The sequence below is a fragment of the Gigantopelta aegis genome, chromosome 15, assembly GCF_016097555.1.
Source record: "Gigantopelta aegis isolate Gae_Host chromosome 15, Gae_host_genome, whole genome shotgun sequence".
Taxonomy (NCBI): domain Eukaryota; kingdom Metazoa; phylum Mollusca; class Gastropoda; order Neomphalida; family Peltospiridae; genus Gigantopelta; species Gigantopelta aegis.
In genome coordinates, this window is record NC_054713.1 from 6,289,439 (window position 1) to 6,309,341 (window position 19,903).

Sequence of the window (19,903 nt, forward strand, 5' to 3'; positions counted from 1 at the left end):
GGTTGACGATTCAAGGGTCTACAGTTAGATTGTTAGTCCATGAGCTAGAACAGATATTGGTACCACCTGGTTGGGCAAAGTCTACCAATGTTTTTTCTGAAAGCCCTATGCCTAAAGATAATGAAATCACTTGACAGACCTCCAGAACTCACAGCTTAGTGGTAGTATTCACACTTTGAAGTAACGCACTTGCGTGAGTTTGGATCAGTTCAACTGTGGGGTAGGGCAAATGTAAAATAGACTTTCTTGATGACCAGTGGTCCGTTTGCCACAAATTACCCATCAAAATGTTTGTCTTGATGGATGCTACAGTTTAAATGAGGTCTCGTGCAATTATGTTCATTAAGTAAGTCACCAGAGGTCAAAAGGTCACAAAATTTGACATATGCCCACAATTTGGACGCCTGACAGAATATACTCTATAAAACCCATATGCATCAGATTATTTTCACTTAAATTGATTTATTTATTAGCCAAAGCAATACAAAAGTTATTTTAAATGTTAAATATGGGATGTTCTATGTAATTACGTAATGGTCACAAACGTTATTTGCCGTTCTTTTGAAATGCATGTTTTTTGGTGCAAACTCCAGATATTACTCTTCATCCATAATATTTTGTTATAATAACCACTTCATTCAACACTGACTAATATGTGGGTTATGATATGTGTCAAGGTGTATTTCACACTTTTACACTTGCATATAATTATGATGAAGGTCACTCAAAGGTTATGAAAATAGGTCATCGTTCAATGGTAGAGTTATCCGGTATAGAAACGCTTGGTTATTTATTCAACTGCTTCAAAGATAGGTTCACAGTTAAGTCAAATACTGTTACCACTTTCACATCAAGACTGTGATTGTTATTGATCAGTGATTTAATTATTATTCACCTGAGTAATGAGAGTGTTTGTGATTTAAATATCATTCAAGTCAACATCGGAATTGTCCCCTTCCTCCTCTTTGTCATCCTCAGAAAAGTCAACTTCTTTCTCATCGTCCTCAGGCATCTGATTGGCACATGTAGCTAAGTAGGTGCACTTCATCTTGTTCTGAAGGCATGTGCAACTATCCCCCACTCTTTAGAACATGTACAGGATAGCATTTCCATCACTGCTTCTGGAGCAGGCAAACCATCCCCACAGTCAATTACTAACTCTCCCCCTCCTTTGACCAACCATTGCCAATGGGGTCAGGAATCTCTGGAAAAGCATCCAAGCTCCTCTTCCAAATTGCACATTAGTAATTTGCACGTTTGCAATGATTCAAGGAAGAGGACAGGGCGGAAGTTGCCATGAGTTAACCTCACCATTTTTGGCGCAGACGATACTGAAGTGCAAGTCATTGACTCTTTCTGTAGTAGACCTTGCGCTGTAGATAGTTAGCGATTCCAACCTGTTGAATAAGTCATCTGAGAGGCTCCAGTTGGTACCGAGTTGTGCAAGCATTTCCATGTGTTCAGTACTCATCAAGTCGAGACATGATAATTTTCCCCGACCGGCAAAGGCACTCACCATATCGCAACCATTGAATGCATGGAGCCCAAGTAGTGCTTTGCATTTTTCTTGATCGAGCATTTGTGCTACTTTCTCAACATCTACATACTGTACCTGTGTCTGCGAACCACTTTTCACATACAATGGACACGCAACATGGTCTGCGAATGCGATACAAAGAACGAATACGTCCGTGTCCTCAAAAACAACCACAGCCGACCTGTAACCAAAGTTCGAATAGTGTACGGCGTGTAATATTAGGAGAGTGTCCGCTTTCTCCTGTCCCGATCTCAGAGCTTCAATGTCACTCACACAGTCCTCTGTTTACCCCTTGCAACAGGTTAAAAGGAAGTTTCTCCATTGTTTTATTCTGTGGCCAGGTTCTGTTGTTCTGAACAAAATCCCTGCCAGTGCTCCCCGGTTTACTTTGATTGACTCGTTTCGGTATATGTCAAACACAATGTCTATTCGATTATTTCTGCCCCCCCCTCCCCCCCCCCCCCCCCCCCCCCCCCCCCCACCCCCTTAGAGCATTTGAGAAAAAAGACTGTTTTTAAAAAATCACTAAAGTACATATGATTTGCCTCTAAACATTGAACTAGTGCCATCCCATCGATGATACTTGCAAAATTTCCAGGTAGACCTTTTGTCGGAGACAAGTCCTTTTTCAACTATTTTGCCAGAGCAAGTTTGCTGGTCTTCCTGAGGGTTCCCTCAGGTGTAGCTAGTGCCAACGGTATTGGACCTAGAGGATGGAATGAGACATCCCTAATGTTTCGTTTCCGTGCCTGTCCTATTAGGATCATTTTAGCGAAAAACTTGCGATCTGCTTTCACATTTACCTGCCTTCCTCCAGTGTTATAGGTTTTCTTCACATCACTGAACATCTTCAGGTTCTGCTTCTTCATGGTGTCATGAAACTTCTTCGTTGAGGGATCTGTCTCCAGTCTCTCTTCCCTGAACGTTTTGTACGCAGATTCGCCAATATCCTTGGCTTGCATGAGACCCTTGGTAACTTCCGTTGGTGCCAGCACACCCGTAGGAAAGCTGAGGAGATTTGAATTTGTGAACAGATTAGTCTAACATATCCCGAAGTAACCCGAGGAATGAACTTCAATACTCAGCTGTGTGTTAATACATGCCTGCAGCACTAGGCTTCAAGCTGAAACCTCTTGTAGCAGGCATAGTTCTCTCATAAGCAAAACACCATGGTATAAGACAGACACATGCAGTAACCAATCACCCTCTCTTGAACCACACAACAGATTCAAAATTTGAGCAAGGTCAATGTATGTCATCCAGAAAGCTGCCAGGTCTCCTCCATTCATGCGAAGCTGGTCTAGATACTCCTAGAAATGGATAGCCAGTGTCTCAAAGGATGGATTCGAAAGGGTCTCTGTAAATATCTTATGGCAAATATCCTCAGAAAACTGTTTGATCACCCCCATTGCACTGTCGAAAGTGTTTTCCTCATTATTTTCCTTCGATCCAATCCGTCCTCGGAATCCATACCATGCAATCCTATGCAAGTCCTCATATACAAGCTTATGGAACCGAACAGCACTATTGTATTTGCGACCCTCCAACACACCTGCAATGGAACTCGCCGCTATGACACCGGATTCGATGCACAGGTCTTTCAACCCTGCATCTCGGAAGCGCTTTCCAGTGATTCCAAGTACAATGCACACAGTATGAAACACCCTATTCGCGGAACAATGTCAGAGAATGTTTCCCTTTGCTTCTATATGATTTCCATAGTTATCGCGTAGAGGGCTTGGTCAAAGGCTTCAACCATACTTTCAAGACCAAGCAAACATTTCAGTTTCGGTAATTGACGCAACACCTTCTTCGTCATGCAATTAGTTATTGTAAAGAGAACACAAGTATCATTTAGTTCACAACTGGTCTAGTAGGTGGAGGCACTGTTGTATGTGCCAAGTACGAGGGAGAGGGTGCATGTGTAGAAATCACCAAAATTAGATGGCAATGCTTATGAAACCAAGATTTAGGCAAAATGTAATGGGACTATGAAGCGTTCCTGTTGGATATCTCAACCATTGAAAGATTACCTACTTTCATGACCTTGGGATGACCTTCGTCTTAATTATATGCAAGTGTAACAGGTGAAATACATCTTGACACACATCAGAACCAACGTGTTAGTCGGTGTTGAATGAAGTGATTATTATAACCAAATATTATGGATATCGGTGTCTGAAGTGTATCAGTGTGAAATACATCTTGACACACATCAGAACCAACGTGTTAGTCAGTGTTGAATGAAGTGATTATTATAACCAAATATTATGGATATCGGTGTCTGAAGTGTATCAGTGTGAAATACATCTTGACACACATCAGAACCAACATGTTAGTCAGTGTTGAATGAAGTGATTATTATAACCAAATATTATGGATATCGTGGTCTGAAGTGTAACAGGTGAAATACATCTTGACACACATCATAACCAACGTGTTAGTCAGTGTTCAATGAAGTGGTTATTATAACAAAATATTATGGATATCGTGGTCTGAAGTGTAACAGGTGAAATACATCTTGACACACATCAGAACCAACGTGTTAGTCAGTGTTGAATGAAGTGATTATTATAACAAAATATTATGGATATCGGTGTCTGAAGAGTAATATCTGGAGTTTGCACCAAAAAACATGCATTTCAAAAGAACGGCAAATAACGTTTGTGACCATTACGTAATTACATAGAACATCCCATATTTAACATTTAAAATCACTTTTGTATTGCTTTGGCTGATAAATAAATCAATTTAAGTGAACATAATCTGATGCATATGGCTTATATAGAGTATTTTCTGTCTGGTGTCCAAATTTTGGGCATATGTCAAATTGTGTGACCTTTTGACCTCTGGTGACCTACTTAATGAACATAATTGCACGAGACCTCATTTAAACTGTAGCATCCATCAAGACAAACATTTTGATGGGTAATTTGTGGCAAACGGACCACTGGTCATCAAGAAAGTCTATTTTACATTTGCCCTACCCCACAGTTGAACTGATCCAAACTCACGCAAGTGCGTTACTTCAAAGTGTGAATACTACCACTATGCTGTGAGTTCTGGAGGTCTGTCAAGTGATTTCATTATCTATAGGCATAGGGCTTTCAGAAAAACATTGGTAGACTTTGCCCACCCGAGTGGTACCGATACGTGAAATTTTGGGGTCTGGCTCATGGACTATGTAGCCAGGTATTTTTTCCAAGAAATACCAAATACACAGTTAGTTCCGTTGAAAAATGATCCAGTTTACAATGGACGTAACCATATTGAGTTTTTATACTTGCGGGTCAAAAATGACATTTGCGGGATCAAATAGACAATAACACCCGCAAATCTAAAAACACCATATCAGGCGCGTGCGCAGGTGTTTTTTTTGGGGGGTCAACCCCCCCCCCCCCCCCGCTCAAGGCGAAAAAAAATTCATATCCCCCCAGACACCCCCGCCACGGGCTTCGCGCCTGCGGCGCTCGCGGTGTCGGTCTTCGCCAAACATCTCGACCCCCCCCCCCCCCTGCAAAATTTCCAGCGCACGCCCCTGCATATGGTTATCTCCTAAATACACAAAACAACATCAACAGTTAATATGATCCAAGTTCGGTGTAAATGGAACCTGCAGCAGGCACGGCGGAGCAGGGTGGCCTGGACGATCTAGCCCGCCCCCCCCCCCCCCCACTCCGCCCCTCTCCCCACAAAAAAAAAAAAAAAATACTTGTAGAATGTAAGAAATTGCATTTCAGGACATCTGGTTTTCAAAATTTTACGGGGGACTATACCCCCGAACCCCCTAGAAACTTTGCTTTGCACCTTGATCTCGATCAGCGCACCCCTCCCCCCACCTATCCCCCCACCAATGTCGCTCGTTTCTGCCGTGCCTATGCAGTGCCTATTGGGTAATCATGCCCCATATAGGGTCACACACTTTGGGGACATAATCACACCCGTGAAGTGAATGAAACTCGGTGTGTGTGGCATTACACCTACCAATTAATTTTAGCGGTGCACTTACTCTGGGTTGGAGCTGGTGCAGCGATGAAAAATCCCCAATTGCCTCAGGTGTACCACGAACCCTGTACCTACCAGCCTTGAGTCCGCTTAACCATCCACTTCTTAAGGTACAATGCCCCTTCCTTACCATCACGGGTTAAAGTCATTAATAAAACACAAATCGAAATAACTCTTTGACATAGTTTATTGCTATTATGCTACATTAATCACAAAAATGAGTGTAATGGCGGCCAAGCGACCACGTCAAATTAATATCAAAGGGTTTTTTTTCCTTAAAAAGATAGCAAACTGGTCTGCGTTACTACACGTAAAGGAAACAATATTGACAACAACGTGGAGTAAGAATTAAAAAAAAAAAAAAAAGAGAGCATCAACAGTAACAACGTGAAACAACGTCTACGTAACGAGTCCGATGACGTAACAATGGAATTGCTACGTCAGCCTGGCGAGGCCAAAAAAGTAACAATAGGATTTCTACCTCAGTGTGACGAGGACCTATGACGTAACAATGAAAGTGCTACGTCTGCTGCTATGATGAGGATGGTGACAACAATGGAATTGCTATTTTGAGTGCAAAATATGTCGAGGTAAGTAACACAATAGCAAAACAATAGCTCGTACAACAAACTGTGAATACCCATCAGCTATGGCGTTTCAATGTCTTAAAGAATAGAAATAATCGAATTACGAATGAAAACAATAATATAAAAAAACAACAGCAAGCCCGTAATGTACAAATCTGGCTTGCAGGACCGTAGCTAGCGGGGAGAGATGGGTGGTCAAGGGGCAGACCCCCCCCCCCCCTTTCAAAAATAATAAATATGGTAATAACATGACAATTTACAGGTTATTGATATGGACGTTTTAGTATGTAACCTTCCTGAAATGGCTGCAAAATGGTATTTCTGAGTATGTAGACTTCAAAATTCCCTGGGGAGGGGGGTGGGCATTTCCCCGAAACAACTAGTCTTGCGCCTTCTATGCTCGTTCCTTCCAAGAATTCACCCCCCCCCCCCCGCTCCCCTTTCAAATATTGTTCCAGGGTAATTCATTTATTATGTTTGTTGATTATATTAATGTCACAAATATATTGCGTTAGGGTGGGGGTGGGGTGGGTTGGGGTGGACATAGGCCTCCCACTTTCAAGAAAGCAAAAACAAATGTACGTTTTATTTTATTTCTATCTTAGTCTGTTTAAAGATAAATATCTGGCTTCTGTCCCCTCCACTAGAGATTGCGCTTCCCCTTCAAATATCGTTCCTACAGGCCTGAAACAGGGTAATGAATTTATTGTTTGTGTTGATCATATTAGTGTCACAAATATGAACCATTCGACTGGTTCCAAACTGGCCTGGCTCTAGTGCTGTTGCGACAGATAAAGCACAGAACGCAAACACTCAATAAGTATTCACAATAAGAAAGTAATAAGAAAAGATGTTTCATATGTCTTCTGTACCAATATACATTTCAACTTATTTTCGTGATTATATCCATTTACGGTTCAAACACTGCCAATACACTCAAAAGACGGGAAACAAATATGAGAGAAGACAACTCCAGACACTTATATAAAGACAACTCTTGCTGATTTTGCTGGTGAAATTTTGTGTCACTAAATCCACTAAGTTTGATTAATTGACAAACCTGTAACACATTTTGATACAACAGTGAAACAAGAGTCTGTGAAATACCCTTAAAAAATAGATTAAAATGCGACTCCATAATCGTTACTTATCAGACGCACGTGCGTTTTTTTAAAAAATACGAAAAATTCATTTTGTGGTGTTAGAAACACCAGGATGACCAGAAACACTTCGGTTTTACGGAACTGGATAATCTAAGCAATACAGTATAAGTAATGATTGATTTCAGAGATCATAAACAGCTATAATAGTGAAAAATATGCTGTAGTGTTTAAACACTAGGGTCTGTCCCTTTACAGGTGTTACTCCATCTAAGCTCTCATTACTTCTTATTTGTTACCCACGCGAGTTTTATTATCAGTGTCGCTCGTCGTGTTACTTTTAAATGAGGTCTTAATAGATTAATAACTACAGGAACGGTCAGGATATAGATTATTTATATACATATGTCCCTTTAAAGACATATTGTCACAGACCACTGACCTATTACATGGCCTAACAAAGTATTACTTAAGAATATATATATATATATATATATTTGATTTGTCCCTAAATGTATTTTATTCAACCATCTACGTAACCACCATACTCCACTTATTAATGATATTTTGTAAAAATAATTGAATTATGGCTATGGTCCATAATTCAAAAACTAACATTGCTGAGAGGGTTGACATGGATGTCACTCCATCATGGTGTAGTTAAAGTAATACAATAGCTAGGTTTGGTCTGTAAAAGTTAATGTAATTTTGATTTATTATTAATTTTTAGAGAAATCAGGTCCTTAAATCTGTGACAGTACGCCTTTAAGTATCTTGCTGATTCTATATTTTTAACGATTTAGGACAGGACTATTCATCAAGTACATAAACTTAACGGAGTGTGCACCCTTAACAGATCAGTTTGAATGTTCTGTAGAAGACAATTAATTAGCAAGAGAAAACTGCTAATTTCAATGTTTTAATACATAAGAAAACTATATAATATTTCAAACAAGTTATAAATAAGTTATTTGATTATGTAGGCCTAATAATAAAATTACGAATGAAAAAGCGTTGTGTGTGTATAGTGGACTCTAACTTGGAACATAAATATTTGATATTGGGAAATATAAAACATAAAATAAACAAAACAATTTATAATTAATCATGGGTCAGTTCTCAACAGAGAACATTTTGGTTTTGGGAAACAAGACACAACGAGCTCCCGGCTTTCGAAGTAAACAAAAGTATGAATATAAAATAAAACGAAACGGGGTAGGAAAGTAACTGAGGTAGAACACGAACGTAAAACGTAATTTATAAAAAAAAAATGGAAAATGGAAAACGAAATGAAAATAGAGTTAATACGGTTGGTGAATTGGGTAAGCGTCCATCATTCACTAAATAATCGGTTAAAGCAAACTATTTATTTATTTTGTTTTACGTTAAAACTATAAACAAAATTGATGTTATTATTATTATTATTATTATTATTATATATTTATTTATGCATTTATTTTATATAATTTTTCAAAACATTTTTACTTTTCTTCTTATGGCAAATTAAACTGAGATTGTTTACAAAAAAAGATAAATTTGGACAATTCAAAGCAAATATCTACTTAAAACTGATTGGCCAGACAATATAACAAAGATTTCCAATAATCAAATCTCAACATTAATAAGGTCAACAAGTTCCACAATATTATGCTGTACTATTTAATCCTTTCAGTATTGTGATTAATAATATTGTTATTATATCATCATTATTATTATCAATATTATTATTATTATTATTATTATTATTATTATTGCTGATATTATTAATATCATTATTTTTATTTTGTGTCAGGGGCGTTGACCATAAAACAATGCATGTAAAAACACAAATACTACCTAGTTTTCACAGGTGTAGTGGTGATGGTGGTGATGGATGTGGTTGTAGTGGTGGTGTATGTGTGTGTATATATATATATATATATATATATATATATATATATATATATATATATATGGTTGAATTGTAAGATCAAGGTGCGACATTGACATGAGTGTTCTAGGTGTGTGTGTGTGTGTGTGTGTGTGTGTGTGTGTGTGTGAAATGGAGGTAGATTAATGGCATTGTTTTGCATTTTAATATTTAAAGTATATTTTGCGCGTAGGATGCTGGGTATTAATCTATCTCAACTAACCCCAAACCATGTAGTTTTTATTAAAAAATGTTAATATAAATATTTCTTTCTATTTCTACAAGTCACTGCCAGCGAGCAATCATTTATGGTAGAGAACCCCCCCNAAAACGAAGAGAATAATAACGAGAAAATGAAAGCAAACATCCTTCAGATACGATACTCGCAGAAACAAAAACAAAAAAAACAAACAATATGAACAGGCCTATTTGACTAACGCACGTGAATGTTTACAAAAATGCATTCTTATATGCAGAGGTGATAACAATAATACAACATCGATAACAAAAACACAATAATACATGTAATAGGAAACAAAAAACAAAACAATATATGTCATATCCTGAAAATGTAGAGACATCACCCAATCATCTCCCAGTTCCAGAAACCATTTCATGTAGGTCTACTATGCATAATATAAACGTATTCTCTGCCAAATACTAAATTTTAACAGAAAAGAAAAACAAACACGTTCTCTTTTTCTCTTCTGAATCGAAAGATTCATGAGTCACAAGTTCTAATAGTATGCTTTCCCCTCCTCCATGCAATCATTTCTGGAACCTGTCCTAAAATTATAAACAAACGATTACAAATCTGTCCCATCAAAATCCAGTAGATTCGTGTTGGTAGTTCACAATCTGTACGATCTGTAACATACAATTTGATTGGCCAGAGCGTAATATTACCAGTCGTACTCAGATGACGTGTTGGCACTCCCTGCACATACTGGGCTTACAACTAAGTGGGTTACATCGTAAACATTCCATATTTGAAGTAACAGTAACGTGACAAATATTGCGCAGTCAGAGGATGTGCCCGTGGCAGGATTACTTAAACAATTCTCTGATAGAAGCATCTAAACACAATCCACGCAGACATACAAACCGAGTTACGACTGCTGGGCTGGGACCTAATTCACTAAACTCTCACAACTTCGCGATCTCGCAGTCCAATGCTGAAAGACTTGCAAAGAGGATGCTTTGTTGCCTAACAGAGCCTAAGAGAGCTTTGTGAACTAGGCCCATCTCGCAGTCCAATGCTGAAAGACTTACAAAGAGGATGCTTTGTTGCCTAACAGAGCCTAAGAGAGCTTTGTGAATTAGGCCCCTGGTCATGTAGATGTGGATTTCCAACCATCAGTTTTAGAAATAGTGTAAGGTAGTCACATGTCAACGGGAAGTAACAAGACAGTGGTTGCTATAGTCGTGGTGCTTACCTCCCTTCAATTAACTGATCAATAATATTAATTTCAGTCTTTATAATATGGTGTCGATTTCACTTCATTATTCATTATCTATTCGATATATTACGATGACGCTACTAGGCCACTTTCCATTGCATTTCTTGCATATATTACAAATTGTAAACCTTCATTTCCTTACAAATAAGTATCCACCATTCTATTTAGAACATCATAATGGGGGAAAACCCCAATATTTCGACGTAAATTCGTCTGAGGTGCAGGGACGTGGTTTGGCAAAATGTATAATAAACTATGATGTGGGATAATTGAAATGAAAAGAAAAATGTGTTAAAAAGAAACGTACCTGATGTTTATGATACTTTGTCTAATAGCCATGAATATTTCAGGGTCGGGCATAGAATATAACAAACTTGGACAAGATCAGTTCAAATTAAAAATGTTTTTTTATTAGAATAAAAATAAAGGCATTTATTTGAATTGCAATCGATTTAACCTATTCATAAGCACCGAACATCTTATCCTTTATGTTTTTTTAGTGAAAAGATAAGTTGTTACCTTAAACCATTCACTAAATAATAATAATAATGATAATATTAAAGAAAAACAAAGTTATAAGATGAAAAATTCGACGTTGCCTCTATATTACAAAATTCTTCAAGAATATAAGGGAAGCAAAAAAAATGACATACTGTTTCCCTCATTCTATTGTATAAATTTATAGTGTATAGTCAAAACTTTAAGTTGTATATTCTTTTTAACTTTGTTTTCATTCCTAAAATGGATGGTTTTAAGATAAAGACTTTCGTTTTAATGTTTTCCTACTTTGTCGTCGCTTCCAGTTATTACCATCGGTCGTGATCCCACTCCTACTTCTTCTGAGATGAAACTAGGTTTGTGTGGTCTGCAACATTCGCTTACCTCTACCCTGTTTTAGACAAATCGGTTGCTAAAGAATACGAACTTTTAAAGCGCTTCTTCGAAAATGTCTTTGTGTCGAGTCCGGCACACTCTAAGCCCGACCCTGACAGTCGATTGTTGCAACACGAAGTATAAAGACCGCACTTATTGCAATACAGTAACACAAATGTACTTGTTTCGATGCATAAAGATAACAATGTACTTTCTGCAATAAAAAATAAACCCACTCCAAAATCCGATCCCAAACAAATTGCCTCAATAAAGAAAGAAATCAAATAAATAACAACAATAAACAAACAGATAAAAAAAAAAAGTTTTGCATTGAAAAACGAGGGAAATCTATTCTGTATTCATTATAATGCAAGACAGGGACAATTATATTTAATGCAATGAATATAACAATGACAATGCACTTTCAGAACTATAGAACACAAGATGTACTTATTGCAATGGAAAACAGGGACACAATACATTTTGCAATGAAAAAAGAGTAAATTAATCAGTTTAATTGCATTAAGATTACATGAGTCATATTTCTAAACTCGTACCACCTTCGTTAGGCGCAAAAGAGGCAACAAACATACACATGAACATTTGTTCTGCTATTCACAAATTGATACAAGTCGGAGCGTAGTTCTTGTCTTCATTCATCTCATCCTATACACTGGATTTAATTACAATCAAATCATGTCGCATATACAATTCTGAGTTCATACCCAAAAGACGTAGCAATCAAAATGTGCATACGATATGTGGTTAAAACACAAATGAAACATTGTCCCTCAATAACATGTCCTCATGTATGGTACATGATGGGCAAGACCTACGAAGATGACAACATCTAGTTTCAGAATTTAAAACCCAATTTCTTTGCAAATTGTTCTTAGATTCATTTGACTCGTTATCATCTTCGTTCCTTAATGTTAATTTGCGTAAATTCCTTGCCAACTACGCTCCTGACTGTGAATATTTACAATTTTGTATATTCAAAATTCTATACATGTGATTTCTTTGCACATAAATAAAGTTAATGGCATATGCACATAAACAACGAATGAACTATAACAGTGCTGTGAAGTGTGGACAATTGAATTAAAATGTTAACAAATATAAACACTTGAACTTTTAGACACTGAAAGACTTGTAAATAATAACGTATCTAAGATATATTTGAACAAAATTCCATCTTAGATTCGACTGCATTAATTTCGATTTAAAACAAAAATGAAATGAAGTACAGACTGTGGGTTAAGCACGGTTTTGTGTGTATACTATACGAGTATATATGTTGAATGTATTTGGTTACACGTAGTTTTTATATCGCTCGACAATGGCATACTGTCCTTTAACGTGTTCTAGTATAAACTGAACATACCACATAAGATGCATAGCCCTGCTGAACATGTTTACGTTGTCATAACATCGTCTGGGCAATGGTGGCTTCAAATGCATTTTAGTCATCCGTTTGTCAAGACGTCATAATGGACGGTGCTTCAGTTAGAACCTTAAAGGTAATTACGCCAGTATCCGACAATGCAAGAACTATTTAAATATTTTAAAAATTATTTCTCCCACTCTTTTGAGCCTCTAAAACGCATTGGAGAAAAAGTATTGGGTCATCAAAAAACCCCACCTCAGCAAACCAATGCTTATTAGTCACACGTCCCTTCTTTCCACAACTGATTTGCTTCTGCTATATCTGGCACGACGCTTACAAAACGTTTACAGTGTAGTCTCAATACTCTAATGAAGTATAAGATTCTAACACCATGGCAACGTCATTTATATTGCAACCATATGACGTTTGAGACTAGACTAAATATTTATAAGAACGGGCCCTGGAGTAGTAAATAAAGTCGATATTTGTATACCTGGGGCCTAATTCACTAAAATTTCGCAACTTTGCGATATCGCAGTGCAATTCTAAAAGACTTGCAAAGAGGATGATTTGTTGTCTAGCAGAGCCCAAGAGAGCTTTGTGAATTAGGGCCCTGAAGTCCAATTTAAGGTGGAATTTCATTCAAACCAATTATACAGCCTAGTCATTGACAACACCAATATATCTAACTAGCCTAGATGGTTTCGCTTAAACTATTTCTCATTATGTCCAACTCCTTCCAGATGCTTGCAAATGCAGAGCGCTTCTTGCAGAACAGTTTGCATTATATACTGCATCTAGTATGTTTTGCATCATTTATTGCACCTAGAATGTTTTGCAATATACAATACTCCTTCTAGAACAGTTTGCATTATATACTGACCATTTTTGTTTTTACATTCTATAGTACATCTAGAATGCTTCTTTGGGAATATTATTGCATCATATACTGCTTCTAAAAGGTTTCACCTTTTATTCTGCTCCTAAAATGTTTTGCAATATATAATGCTCTTCCCATAACATTTTGTATTGCATAACAACTAACATCATATATTGCAGCAAACACAGTTTTGCATCATGCACTGTTCATTCCAGAATGTTTGGCATTTTAATTTTATACTGCTCCTTTCAAAATGTTTTGTAATTGTTTTACTCGTCCATCCAGAATTTTTATCATTTTTATACTGCTACTCCTAGAATGTTTAATTTTCGGGTGTTGGCTGTTTGCTGATCTCGTAATAAAATACTGCACACCCTTTGGAGATCATTTGGAATCTCAGCACCGTGTATGCTAGTGTCTCACACTTTATTCCCCTTTGGTTTCTTTACTTCTTGCTGTAGTTAACGGCCCATGGGACATCGCCTCGTCGTGGTCCGGTTGCAACTAAAATAAAAATAAGATGCTTTAAAATAAGTTTGTGAAAGAATACACAACCTTCCATATTTCTTTGTTTTTCCATCCTATAACTTTGTCAGGGATAAAATAAATCGCATTAATTATAGATCAGTTTGCACGTTTTAGTTTAGTTATGGTTTTTTCTCTTCTTTGTTTTCAGTACGTACAAAAGGTTTCAACGGGCACGAGCAATACAGGTTGCCAAATTCACAATTAGATCATTAAAATTAAGTGGTCATGAGTTATAAATATATTAAAACGAAAGTGGTCATGAGTTATAAATATATCAAGACGAAAGTGGTCATGAGTTATAAATATATTAAAACAAAAGTGGGCATTAGTTATAAATATATCAAAACGAAAGTGGTCATGAGTTATAAATATATCAGAACGAAAGTGGTCATGAGTTAAAAAATATATAAAACAAAAGTGGGAATGAGCTATAAATGTATTAAAACGAAAGTGGACATGAGTTATAAAATATCAGAACGAAAGTGGACATTACTTATAAATACATTAAAGGCATATTGTCACAGACCACTGACCTATTTAATGGTCTACCAAAGTATTACCTGAACAAAAATAATTTGATTTGTCCCTAAATGTACTTTATTCAACCATCTTCATAACCACCATACTCCATTTATTAATGACATTTTGTAAAAAATAATTAAATTATGGCAATGGTCCATAATTCAAAAACTAAAATTGCCGAGAGGGATGACATGGATTTCACTCCATCATGGTTCAGTTAAGGTGATGCGATAGCTAGATTTTGTTTCCAACAATTAATGTAATTTTTATTTATTATCCATTTTTAAAGAAATAAGGTCCTTAAATCTGTGACAGTATGCCTTTAAAACGAAAGTGGGCATGAGTTGAAAGTTTGTTTTTCTCTCAAGACGAGTAATTATACAAAATACCAATATAATATATAATAACATTGTTTTATTATTATCCCTACTTTTGACAAGTCTCTTTGCTAATGTTTGAAACTAATTAAAACGAAATTGTATGTGGGATATATAGAGGCCAACTACTTCAAATAAAATCAAAAATGCATTTGAATTTTTTTTTTTTTTAATTAAAAATTATAAAACGAAACAACGTGACATGCATTATATTTCAGAACTGTGCGCGGAGGCAAAATTGTGCAACATATTTAATAATATATATAATTTAAAAACATATACAGTGAAAAGCATCAACAAATCAAATAAGTTGCTTCCGACATTATTATAGTAATATGAAAATTACACTAGTTTTGTGATATTGTTAATTCCACCATATTAAAAATCTGAGAAACCATAATGGGCATTTGACAACACAGTGGGTGATTCCATGGATCTCTATCCGGTGCCTTTTCTATAGGAGGAAAGCCACTCTCGAGTAGATCCTTTACTGAAAAGTTCATCCCTCTTGCACTGCCACAATGAGGACTGCCACTCCCAGACAAGTATACTGAACCAAAACTGGCACCGGACAGAGCTCATTACAATAAGTGCAATTGTGATGACATTCATTCATTAATCGCTGTCATAATAGTAGTGATATCAGGTGTTTTTGCTAACGGTGCGAATAAGGCTTTGTATTGCTGAGACCTTCCAGGGTAATATGCAATACACGAGCAGTGATTTTAGTATTATTCACTTCAGAACTGTCACGTACAGAGATGCAACTAAGAACTCAAAATATGTGTGTGTGCTTTGTTTTTCCTGCTGAACAAGTTGTATCATGCGGATTGTACGTAGTTTGTCTCTTCTTCTTTTTCTTTTTTTGTTTTGGGGGGGGGGGGGGGGGGGGTATACTTTTGTACTGTATTCAAAACTGTTTCACGTTAGAAGTTTTCATAAGTCTGCAATGTTATCGCGTTACTACATGTTACACATTAGGAACGTGCTTTAATTCTTGCATCAGTTACGAAAACAATAACGACTAGTAGTAATTAGTTACCAATTAACACTGCAAACAAAGAAAACAATGAATAAATGAATGAACGAACGAACGAACGAACGAACGAATGAATGAATGTTTAACGACACACCAGCACGAAAAATAACATCGGCTATTGGGTGTCAAACTATGGTAAATGTAACAAAGAAAACGAGTAACAATAATTGTTCGGTTAGATAATTAAAGTGGTATCTACTGAACGTATTGCGAAACATGGTGAATAGTGACACAAAACATCTATTAACTTATGTAGCATAACAACAAATTGGTCTCTTATTGTATTTATTAACACACAATTTAATACATCATGCTTTTGTTATGGAAGGTAAAAAATAAAGTTTTGTTTTCTTTCTTTCATTTCAAGAGGGTTAGGGGTGGTGGTTATTTTGCTTTCTTAAATGATTGTTTGAGTAGCAGACCTTGACTTTGGAATAAAATATATGTCTTTTTAAATTGCAACCCCACTAAACAATTATGTAGCCACCCATGAAAAGACCGTGCCGTATGTTATGGATGTTTGTAATTAGTAATTCCATGACTAACTGTTTTCAGTGGTAGCCCACTGGGCTACCAAGTTATAAAATATGGTAGCCCTCAGTAAAAATTGGTAAATAAATTTCAAAACATATTCAAACGTTGTTTTATGGGGTTTTTTAAGGTGTTTACGCGTCTTGGTTGCAGAGTAACTGGATGTGAAAAAAACACCAAGTAGCCTGGCAGACTACCAGGTTTAAACATCTAGTATCCCGATGGAGAAATTGGTAGCCAAATCATCCTGGGCTACCCCTAAGTTCGAGCCCTGATGACATATAAAAGAATGCTTTTATGCTACATGACGTTCTGACATGCAAGGGATTTTCAAAATTCCTGTAACATGCAGGTAACGTGGTTCTGAATTCTTGTCAAATGCATGCTAAAATATGGAGGTACCATTAATCTGCAGGTATGAAACACACCTGGTTTTAGTTCATGCAACAGGTGAATCACCTGATGATGGTTATATGTGTTTACTGTGTGTTCATTGTGGCCATGCATACTTACGGCGCTTGGAGAGTCGGTGGCATTTTGTCTCACAACTTAAATAACATACACCAAGACATTTTGTATAAACAGTAAAGATAACTGAAAAACCTGACCGAAAATAGCTGAGAAACCGACTGAATACTAACTAAAATATCTAACTGTACATAAATATATATACACACAACATATATTACATTCAGAGATATATGGAAGCATATATGTATTATATAATTGACATGTAGAATATATAATGAATTAAGCATTCCCATATTTAAAGGTCCTGCCCAGAGTTTTCTTCCGTTGTAAGCATTTTAAACTAACATAGCTGTTTTAGTGACTAAAATGTATTTTCTTTTTTAGAAGGAAGGAAATGGTTTATTTAACGACGCACTCAACACATTTTATTTACGGTTATATGATGTCGGACAATTGGTTAAGGACAACACAAATATTAAGGGACGAAACCCGCTGTCGCCACTTCATGGCCTACTCTTTTCGATTAGCAGCAAGGGATCTTTTATATGCGCCATCCCATAGACAGAATAGCACATACCACGGCGTTTGATGTATCAGTCGTGATGCACTGGCTGGAGCGAAAACGGCCCAATGGGCCTACTAACGGGGATCGATTCCAAAACGACCGCGCATTAAGCGAGCTCTTTACCACTGGGCTACGTTTCGCCCCTTTCTTGTTTAGAATACCAGTGTCTGTAAAAATACTGTATATGTTGTGAATTGGTGTGGCCCTAATGTTTGAAGTAGCTCAAACCGGTGTTTTACCTCCCACCAATAATTTTATACGTAAGAACAAATATACATATATCGAAATATGACGTATGCAAACATTAGTACATGTCCGCAAACACACTGGATATCCTACACAAGAAATTGTATTCAGTATGTAATTTCATCGGCCTCGGTGGCGTCGTGGTTAGGCCATCGATCAACAGGCGGGTAGGTATTGGGTTCGGGTCCCAGTCGAAGCATGGGATTTTTAATCCAGATACCGACTCCAAACCCTGAGTGAGTGCTCCGCAAGGCTCAATGGATAGGTGTAAACCACTTGCACCGACCAGTGATCCATAACTAGTTTAACAAAGGCCATGGTTTGTGCTATCCTTCCCGTGGGAAGCGCAAATAAAAGATCCCTTGCTGCTAATCGGAAAGAGTAGCCCATGAAGTGGCGACAGCGGGTTTTCTCTCAAAATCTGTGTTGTCCTTAACCATATGTCTGACGCCATATAACCGTAAATAAAATGTGTTGAGTGCGTCGTTAAATAAAACATTTCTTTCTTTCTTTCAATATGTAATTTTAATCTTTAAAAACACTCTGTTAGTTCAAACGTCTTATAATCGCTGACAATTCAGGACAGTCCTTTTAACAGGTTCAGTATTATATACAGCTTGTAGTTCACGATACAGATATACGTTAGTAGAGTATAAATTATACGTAAGCATAATTTAGCATGTGGAAGACTTTTATAATGATGTTTACATACAGATGCCATATCAATGGACAGAGAATATATAACTGTGTGCGCTATGCGCTATGGCACCAATACAGATTGGACTGTAGCAGTAAAGCATAAATGCAAGCATATATATATATATATAGATAGATAGATAGATAGATAGATAGATAGATAGATACAGATATATGCTTTATAATATACAAATAAACATGCATACAACTATTATAATTTTCCGCTTAAGCGTTGTATTTGTATGTGTAATTTGTATTTTTAATATTTGTTTAGGATTCTTCATGATAACCCTAATGTATAGCTTTAATAAAATATATTTTGCCTGTATGTACATGTATTAATGGCTGTACCTACTATGTAGGGGTTAATAAAGAGTCAGGTCACTGTAATAAAGAATATTTATTGTTCACCTACGACACATGTATGACTATAAGTGTTAGTGATACTGTAATTTATACTGCAAAATAGAATCGACTTCTTACTGATATTGCATTTTATACTGCTAAGTAGAATCCATGTCTATAAATGTTAGTGATCTTGTATTTTATACTGCTAAATAGAATCCACTTGTCCGTAAGTGTTAATGATACTGTAATTTATCCTGCGAAATCGAATCCACATGTGTCTATAAGTGTTAATAGTACTGTAATTTATACTGCTAAATCGATGTCTATAAGTGTTAGTGTAATTTATACGCTAAATAGAATCCACATGTGTCTATAAGTGTTAATGGTATTGTAATGTAAACTGCTAAATATTGTATTTATACTGCTAAATATAATCTACATATGACTATAAGTGATATTTTAAGCTATATTGGTACATATCCGCATATGGTGTAAGCTATATATTGTAATTTATAGTGCTAAATAGAATCCATATATATATATATATAGACATTTAGGTGTAAGCGACATAGTAATTTATTTACACATATGAGTGAGGGATACTTACTTTCCGGTGTCTGGCACCTGGCGCCAATCCACCCCTCCGGACAGGAACAGGACCCTGTTTGGGGGTCACACTCCCCTTCGTTATCACAGTTGCAGAAATATTCACAGTTCGGACCATACCTGCCCTGGACGCAAGCTGTAGATCATAACGAAAAAAAGCCCAATATCAGCATCAAATTAATTACATTGCAGCTGACTTAGGCCGTTTTCCCACTGACAAAAATATGCTTTTATTT

The 19,903-nt window shown here is 36.6% G+C and overlaps 1 protein-coding gene and 1 long non-coding RNA gene across 11 annotated transcripts in view; one reads left to right on the forward strand and one right to left on the reverse strand.

Annotated features, from left to right (window-relative positions):
* Positions 1-5,496: 5,496 nt before the first annotated feature.
* LOC121389918 overlaps positions 5,497-19,903 on the forward strand; it is a 33,397-nt gene continuing 18,990 nt past the window's right edge. For both annotated transcript variants that reach the window (XR_005960119.1, XR_005960120.1), the window contains exon 1: positions 5,497-6,132. This is a non-coding gene — a long non-coding RNA (uncharacterized LOC121389918). The remainder of the gene's footprint in view (positions 6,133-19,903) is intronic.
* LOC121389916 (multiple epidermal growth factor-like domains protein 6) overlaps positions 11,847-19,903 on the reverse strand; it is a 222,743-nt gene continuing 214,686 nt past the window's right edge. For 8 of the 9 annotated variants that reach the window (XM_041521583.1, XM_041521581.1, XM_041521579.1 and 5 more), the window contains 3 exons: positions 19,669-19,803; positions 17,249-17,283; positions 11,847-14,242 (listed from right to left, as the gene is read on the reverse strand). In XM_041521583.1, coding sequence (XP_041377517.1) covers positions 14,165-14,242; positions 17,249-17,283; positions 19,669-19,803 — 248 coding nt within the window. In that variant the 3' untranslated portion in view covers positions 11,847-14,164. The remainder of the gene's footprint in view (positions 14,243-17,248; positions 17,284-19,668; positions 19,804-19,903) is intronic. The other variant, XM_041521580.1, reaches the window with a different exon arrangement.